We start from the raw sequence: 9448 nt of genomic DNA, 5'->3' as shown, positions 1-9448 counted from the left end.
AAGTACTTTTACATAATATAAAATTCTTTTAAAAATATTTCACAATTTATTTCTTATTTAATTATAGTATCTGAAAATCACAGTTATTCAGCTCAATAGATGATATTAAAATAACAAATAATACTAATTTTATATTTATTTACTCCAACAGTAAGCAGACGTGAATCCTGATATAGTTACATAATCAAATATCCCTAGTACAATGTGGAAATCACTAGCTACTAGTAGTCTAGTATTAATCCATCGGTGATCCCCTAAAGTTGGCACCAACTTTCACTTAGATACCTTAATTAGACTTTGTTCATTTTAGACACCTCAAGTAAGGCTCCGATGTGTTATTTTGACACTTTGTGCTGACTTGGCATATTGCATATGCTGCACCCATTTTAAGCGCATGAAAAATGTTTTTTTCTTTAAAACTATATTTTTTTGTTCTTCTTCTTCATTATATTCATTTGGCTCATGTTGTTTTCCATTTTAACTTTCTTTTTCCTTACATACACGATTTTTGGTAGCTCTATGACGACTCACTTTGGCGGATGGCATACTTTATTTGAAAGACTCAGTTCATGATGAGTTACAACAGTTGAAATCTATTTCACCATTAATAAAAAATGACAGCTAAAAAATGTAGAAGAAAAAGAACAAAAAAAATATATTTTTTAAGAAATTGGAGAATAGCTCATTTGTTTTTTAATTAGGCTTCGAATTTTGTTGTGGTTCTTTAAGGTTTGAATTCTTTAAAATTCTTACTGAAGAAAATGCAATTCTTCAAAATTGGCCGCGTAAATGGCAGCGTTGGCGTAGCAATACATCATCATTCTTCTTCCGAAGAAGACAATGCCTTTTGCTATGAAAATCACTGCTCCGGCAAGAATTTGCACACATTCTACGTCGAAAAATATCGCCGCCGGTACCTGGTGAGCTCCGAAGTTATCGACCAATCGCTATTTCGCGAACTCGTGAAAAGGTACGGGGAGTCTGAAGTATATATTACAGTTGGATGTGAAGTTGTTCTGTTTGAACATTTGCTATGGATGCTTGAAAATGCAGATCCTCAGCCAGAGTCATTAGAGGAATTGGTGGAGTTTTACTCTTGCTGATGTGGAATAACTGTTAGTAACTCAATCAAAAAATAATTTTTTGACCCAATTTGATTTATATTTTTATTTGCCATTATAGCTCTATTATTTTCTCTTTAAATAATGATATGAATAGTATTGAATGAGTGTTGGAGGAAAAGAAGATCTGGTGGGGTGGGGGAAGGGTTGGGGTTGGAGAAGATGAAGGCGGGGTGGGATAAAACTTTGGACCAGCCAGCAAAAGCTATTTAGTCAAAGAAATAATAACTAACGACAGCTGCCTTTTTCAAATTTAAAACGTGTGGTATGTAAAATTAGCTGCAAGAACAAAAGGAGATGAAGATTAAGGGTATTAATCACAATAATGATAGCCAATAGATACAATAATTTTTGTTTTAATACTCTTATTATTCGTCTGAATCTATACCTAATATATATTGTAGATTTGTTCCTGTCAATACACAAATATGTAACTCCGATCCCAAAAATTTCAATTACGCTCATATTCATTACCACAAAAATTGGATTCAAGCTTCTCGTAGCACCTTCTCATCAATGGATTATAAAGAATGTGGTTTGTTGGAGAAATTCCTATAATGCCTACGTCACAACATATATAATACAGGTTGTGGCAGTGGCGTAGCCACATATGAATCAGGGTGGCCAATTAAATACCCTTCGTCGAAAAATTATATTATGTATATAGAAAATTGTACGAAATATATAAGTCAAAAATTATTTTATATATATATATATATATTAAATGTTGGATAATCTTAATGAAATTTCTAACTTCATCACTGGGTTGTGGTGTGATGATTGAGATATTTTCACTCTCAATTAGAGGTCTTGGGTGTAATCTTCTGAAAATGGAAAAAATCCTATAAATTGGAAGCTCTATCCCTCGGAATGAATCCTGCAATACACGAACCCAAATTTAGTCATACCGCAACTCAAATACGAACACAAGATGATTTTTTTTGTTTCATCATACTTAATTCTAATGTTTAGGCAATTTGATTGTATTTATCCCAATGAAACGGGTCTTTAACAGATTTAACAGAACTAAGCAACTGATGATGGGATAGGAAGACCCTCCATCAAGTATTAAAAACCATTTTGACGTATTTGATCTAATAAAATGAATCAAGTTATTCTAACGTAAAAATATGTATTTTTTTCTAACAATTTAAACTATCAAATGAGAGGATCGGAATATTTCTTAACATCTGTTAGAACTACTTTTTTTAAAAAATTGATAATTAAATCAATCCTTATTTCCAGATATATAACTCTATAGTTTTGCTATTTTCTCATTAAGCATGATATTTTTCTTACAAATGCAAAATATTTCGGGTGACCTCAAAAATATGAATGTTCAATAACAAAATTAATGTCAATTGTCAAAGATAGTATACTAAAAAAGAAGAAGATAGGTATACAACATGTAGCAAAAAAGAAGTAAAATATAAAAGTCTTTTTATTTATGGATATTCTACAAAAAAATCATACCTGAAAAATCATTATTTCATTTTTAATACTATAGATATATGGAATTATTTATACATGTCACCAGTCTTTTGTCCTCCCTTTTCTTTTCTCATTATTTTAAACTTTCCTTTCTTTTTTTCTTTTATTAATTCATCTTTTTCTTCTCCATTTTCTCTTGCCTTTATCTTATTCTTTTCCGTTCTCTTTATCCCGTCCATTCAAAAATCTCTTTTCGAATTTTATAGTAGTATTTATTTTCCCGCACCTTTTTTTTCTTGTCCCTTTTTCTTTCAATCTATTTTTGTTTTTTTACTCCTTTCCCTTTAATAATCCTTCCTCAATCGTCTTTTTTGATAAAAAATTTAAACAACATATATCTCGAGTTGATTTTTCAGATATTCACTCAACAAATCGTTATTATCTCAAAAATTAATTTTTTTATCGAAAAAAATTGAAATAAAAAAAGAAGGTCATCATTTGAGAAATCAACCCCATACATCTAACATCCAATTCAAAGGGTAAAAGGAGTAAAATGATAAGCCAAACATCATTATGAGAATTCTAGGTATTAGCTCTTGTTCTTAATTACATTCCCCTTTAGATTTTCTTCTTTGTGTTTAATTAGTTGATTGAGCCAACTTAATTAATTTCTTGTTTTTCTTTTTACTACATGGTCATGATGAATATCTTTATCATTTTTATATAGGAATATTAATTAGTAAAAAAGGGCAGATATGTTAAAAGTGGAATTTTGAAGTTGAATATTCTAAATACTCCACAGTTTTACGTGAAACTGAAGGTCATGTTTTGAAACTAATTTAGCCTTTGCGAAAAAAGTCATGATATTTTCCTGAAACTTATTTCATTTAAGTGAATTACTAATTTTAATTTTTTGAAATTAGTATCATTTGTTTTGATAATATAATATAATATATTAATACTCTGTGTTCAAATGTGAATCTAGAACTTTTTTTGCCTAAAAATTCGATCCTATGTTGAAGTTTGAGTTCGCATAAAGAAACTTAGGTTTGCTTACATTTGTCTCATATTATATAATTATTTATATTGTTAGAAGCTACAATATAATACTCTAATTTTTTCGGTCTCTGTTTAAAAAATTGGAAAACATATTTTATTACCATTAAAAAATACTTAAAGCTTGATTAAACACTTTATTACTAAAATGAGTGTTGTTATTTTTTAGAAAAAACAAATAAACAACACTTTCATAATCGTTGAGAATTCAGTTAAGCAACTTACGTTTAGACCCGGGATTTCACGATAGCTTAGTTTTATTTTCCACGTTTGTCTAATTAGGATTCACTTAGATATCTTTGTTAATAATAAATTTTCATCTTCACTTTTCTTCAACTTTACTATTCTTCTTCACTATTATAGTAATTATTTCGAATTTACTGCTGTCATTTGAATAGTGGTCGAGTTTTACTTTTTTTTTTCTTCCTTTGTTTGCTTTTTCAGTCGTGTATGATCATGATTGCATCTTTATAATAACCCATGCAACGTCCACTATACTTTTGTATTATTATTGGTCAGGTTTTTCCTTTTGAGTACTCCATATTATTGGATATTTAATTATTTATTTTGATTAAAATATCATTTAAAATCCATATAGTTCTCCTTTCCCCTCTCTCTCTATATATTGAACAAGTTTATGGACGGAAGAACTAACTAGCTCTAGTGGAGAATACAACAATATGGGTGGTCTTGTACATACTATACAATTTGTTTTTGGGATTGTTGGTGAGTTTATTTCACTTTAATTTATTTATTTCATATTTTATTTGATTTGTATATTTTTCTCTTTAATTAATTAATTTCTTGTTGAGTTTTCCTTCTCATGTGCTTCGGTTTTTACTGCTAACTAACAGGAAATGCAGCTACTCTCTTTCTCTTCTTGGTACCCACGTAAGCATAATTCTCAACAACAATTTTCATACTTTTTTTATTTTCAACAATAAAATGGGGCTTCTTCTTGTAAAGAGAGGCATGTTCTTTATGCGAGAAAATGTCATAAATGGTCCATTAACTAAAGAGAGGCATGTTCTTTTAATGATATATTTAGCAGATTTAGTTCTTTTAACTATTCAAAAACTTATCAGGTTTGGTTCCTTAATTATACACTTATCGATTTTAGTCCCTTAACTATACGCTTATTGATTTTTGTCTTTCAACTATTTAAAAACTCATCAGGTTTTTGGTCATCTTCTTTATACAAATAGCCTAGGTTTATATTACCGGAACTCAAGTTTTCTTGAAATTAAATCTTTAACCCATTTTTTCAGTTGCTTCTCTCACCCTATTACTTTTTCTTTAAATAGCTCTTATAAAAAGAACCTTAAGCTCAACTATACAAAATAAAATTCATGAGGAAAGAGAATGTAAGTCATAATTTTTTCAATGGAGGATAAAATAAATCATATTATTGTTATTCATGACTTGACTATGCTAAAAGATATTACAAAAAGAAAAAAATTATTACCCGTTAGGTGTGTAGATATTTATTTATATTTAATAAAAACTATTTTTTTGCAATGAGAATAAAATTAATAGTTCCTTTCTCACATGTTTTGATTTCACATTTTGTATGCCAACGACTTTGTTGAAGGAAATTTGTTTAATTTTTCACAAGTTAAAATTTATAAAATGGTAGATTTGTAACTTTTTTTAAGGATTTTTTAATATTTTGAAATAGATCGATTTTATTTTATGTTGAGAAATTTTAATAATAAGATCAAATCTCTTGTTTTTTTTTGTATGAAAAATAAATTTTTAAAAAATCGTGTTGATTATAAATTGTTTACCGCTAAAGAAGGGAACATAGCATAATCAAGTCATTAGCAACAATTATATGCTTTATTTTATCCTCCATTGAATAAAATTAGGACTTATAGCTTATTTCCTCATTAAATTTATTTTGAATCGTTGAGGTTATTGTTCTTTTCATAGAAATAATTTGAAAAAAAAGTACCGGGAGAGAGAAACAATTGAAAAAATAGATTAAAGATTTAATTTCACGAAGGCATGAGTTCTATTAATATAAACCTAAATTATGTGTACAAAAAAATTGGACAAAGACCAAACCAGAGAAGATTTTGTCTAGTTAAGAGACTAAAATTGGTAAATATATAGTTAATGGACTAAAATCGATAAGTGTATAGTTAAGGACTAAAATTCGTAAGTATATAGTTAAGGACCAAATTTGATAATTGTTTGAATAGTTAAAGGACTAAAGCTGATAAATATATAGTTAAAGAACCATTTTAGATCTACTCTTATATTTAAGGAACTATTTATGACATTTTCTATTCTTTATGCATATGCAAATTCATGCAATTTAATATCCCCTCTGTTTTAATTTATATAGAACTTTCTAAATTTTGAGAATAATACGAATATTTCTTTAGTAAAACAGTTGATTTATCTCTAATGTCAAACCGCTTTGAGATCAGGAATATTTTTTTGGAATTAAAACTTTAAATGTAGATAGATCGTTTATTGTATATTTAAAATTCTTTCATTTTTAAATTTTTAATGACCAATATTTAAATTTCTTAATTAAGGAGAACTAGCCAATTTATTTTTTGTCAATCACTTTTTTTTTTTTAATAATCATAATATCTTTTACTCAAATTATTCTATACCTGACTATAAGTTATCAGTGAACTTCTTTTGAGAAATTAGATATTCGTTCATATGATAATCAATATTATTTGATTATAATTTATATAAACTAATAATATAAATAATTTTAATATATTTTTGTTTGCTTGAATTTAGGTTTACATTCAAGAGGATTATCAAGAACAAATCGACAGAACAATTTTCTGGCATACCTTATGTTATGACGTTTCTCAACTGTTTGCTTTCTGCATGGTAACTATCTATGCCCCAAAAAGAAAAAGAAAAATGTGTCATTCCATTGGGTTCTTGTGTCGCTTAAAAGTTGGTCAAAGTTATTTTTAACTTTTAAAAGTGTTTGATAAATTAAAAAAAAATTGTTTAAAATAAATTAAAATTTAAAGTCAAAAGTTAAAAAGTTGATCCTAACCTCCTACTTTTGTTGACTTAAAAGTTATTTTTTATTTAAAAGTCAATTTTTTAAAGTCAATGCAAACGGGCTCTAAATGTTTAGCTCATTTTAGGGTGGAAGCGTTTATCCACATGTAGCAAATCCCAAATTTAAATTTGGTTGGTTTAATATTAATACTTATTATATACATATATACATACACATATATACAGTGACAGAGCCATCTTGTGAATCCCTCGGCACAAGATGGCTCTGCCACTATATATATGTGTATGTATATAAGCCATCTATTTAAATGTGGATCATACTTACTTTCCTTTTTAGTTAGTTCAAAAAGAATGACACATATTTCTATGTTTAGTAACAATTTAACTTTAAAATATCTATCTTATTCTTAGTGAAATTATTTATAGCCACATAAACATCTATGACTTATTTTAGACCACAAATTTCAAGTCTTTCTTTCTTAAACTTTTGTGACAAATAAAACTAATTCACATAAATTGAAACAATTTAAAAATATTTTGACATGATTTCTCATTTGTCAATTTCATGGTAATTATTGGGTCAATTGTTGAGTGATAAAGTTATTGATTTAATGAATGAACAGGTACGGTCTACCATTTATAACATCAAACAATATTCTAGTAGCAACAATAAATGGGGCTGGAGCTGCAATTGAATTGATATACGTGCTCATCTTTTTCTTATATTCACCAAATAAACAAAAGGGAAAAATCTTAGCAATGTTCGTTTTAGTCCTATTGGCTTTTGCTGCCGTAGCGGTTAGTTCGGTGCTTGTTTTTCATGGAAAAAACAGAAAACTTTTTTGTGGTACGGCTGCCACCATATTCTCCATCGTTATGTATGCATCTCCTATGTCTATCATTGTAAGCTCTCTCAATACTCTATCTTATGATCATTCTTGTTTCAATTTGTTTGTTACTTGACGCGGAGTTTAAGAAAATAGAGAAGATTTTTAGTATAAAACTAAAAATATATAAAAAAGAATATCGAAATGTCATTCAGTCTTGTAGTTTTATAACATGTTACGTTGGAAAAAAAAAGAAGCTAAAACACTTAAAACGAAATCAAGTAAGAGTTTACAATTAGTTCACAACTTTCAATAATAACCGATTCATTGCAATCAGGACGGATCAAATGCTTTTGTTACTGAATCTAGTAATTTTTGTGTAGATGATGTATTTTAATTAAAAATTTCATCAAGTCAGTCCAATTATTATTATTATAGTATTTACATGACATCATTATTATAGAGATTCATAAATTTCAAATCTTAAATTTATCTCTACGTGAATCTACTGATAAAGAAAAAATTAATTCGTGCAGAGATTAGTAGTCAGGACCAAGAGTGTGGAGTACATGCCATTCTTCCTGTCATTTGCCGTTGTTGTATCTTGTACCTGCTGGTTTATCTATGCCATGCTAGGAATGGACCCATTTATTGGCGTAAGTACTTCACCTAGTATCTTTCTTATTCATCATATGTTGGTAATTGAATTGCATCAATCAGCATTATTTTAATTAATATGTTTGAATTGCATCTATCAGCATTATTTTAATTAATATGTGGGACATTTGTGAATTTCTAGTATTAATTAATGATTTTGTACTTTGCAGATTTCAACAGGTGTTGGCTTGGGTTTAGGAATAGTGCAACTGATCTTATATTTCATTTACTGTGATAATAAAGTTTTAAAGAAGAAGACATCTACTATTGATGAGTCCCTGCAGAATATGGGCAACGAACATAGCAATAATATTAAGTATTACAATGATGATAAGCAATCAAGTTTTCATGAGAATCAATGCTCCAACCACGAGCAAGTCTAGACGAGTTATAGGATCAAGTTCGTGCACCTCAAAACTCGGTGATTTTTGTTTAGAATCTGTTTCTTTAGATTCTATAAACATTCTGATGTGCGTGAATAATATTGTAAAAGCATGTCAACAATGGTCAGATATCTAAATAAATATATATGTGTGATTGTAACTTATGTGACCTCTTAGATTGTGAATTTATAGAGTTTGAATATTTAACGATTAAACCACCACTGTGGGGCTCGAACCCACCACACCTCAATGTTAATAGTCTTGCGCTCTATCAACTAAGCTAGACAGGCTTCTAGTGATGAATCACCAACATTGTTTTTAGTAAAATAACTTGAAAAGAGTACTTGACAATTTGTAATGTAAAAATAGAATACAATAGAGAAAATTTTTGACAATTTGAAAACTATTCTTCAACGTTTTGGATCTCTACTTTATTAGGCTCATCTAATTTTTGACTTCTACTCGACCATTCTTAATGTTAATATGCTTTTGCAGGCTTCATTTGCTCATCCACTAAGAGTCCAAGACAGCTCTGATTGGAAGAAAGAACAATTGTTTTTTCCGGGTTTTAAATGTCTCCACAGCTGCTTCATCTGTTTTGTATCAAAATGTAACATTAATGATATTCATTTTTTAAAAAGACACAAAAAAAATTATTAAATTTTAATTATTTTATTTATTTATTTATAACTTCTTAGTACCCAATAAAATGCCTAATTCTCCCCCCCAAAATAGTTATTTCTCTTTACTTGTCCAATATATTTATATCTTTTTTATACCGTTAGTATTAAATAACAACATAAAACAGTAGTAGTCAAATTTAGAATTCCGAAGCATCATTATAAACTAATTTATTTTAATAAAATACGCTTTTAATTCAAGTTTTCTTAAAATCTGTGTCAGATCAACATGAGTTAAGTAATATAAAATAAATGGAGTATTCAAGAGCCATTCCATCGATTTAATAGAT

The 9448-nt window shown here is 28.3% G+C and overlaps 1 protein-coding gene across 1 annotated transcript; it reads left to right on the top strand.

The window, feature by feature from the left end:
- The first annotated feature begins 4184 nt into the window (after positions 1-4184).
- LOC129899594 (bidirectional sugar transporter SWEET1-like) lies at positions 4185-9140 on the top strand. The gene is made up of 7 exons (XM_055974601.1): positions 4185-4334; positions 4463-4499; positions 6372-6467; positions 7235-7514; positions 7975-8094; positions 8266-8495; positions 8974-9140. The coding sequence occupies exons 1-6, from the start codon at positions 4289-4291 to the stop codon at positions 8476-8478; spliced, it is 792 nt and encodes a 263-aa protein (XP_055830576.1). The 5' UTR covers positions 4185-4288; the 3' UTR covers positions 8479-8495; positions 8974-9140.
- Positions 9141-9448: the final 308 nt, after the last annotated feature.

Source organism: Solanum dulcamara, chromosome 8 (assembly GCF_947179165.1).
Source record: "Solanum dulcamara chromosome 8, daSolDulc1.2, whole genome shotgun sequence".
Classification (NCBI taxonomy): Eukaryota; Viridiplantae; Streptophyta; class Magnoliopsida; order Solanales; family Solanaceae; genus Solanum; species Solanum dulcamara.
The sequence above is the reverse complement of the archived record's forward strand: the minus strand, read 5'-3'. Positions and strand labels throughout refer to the sequence as shown.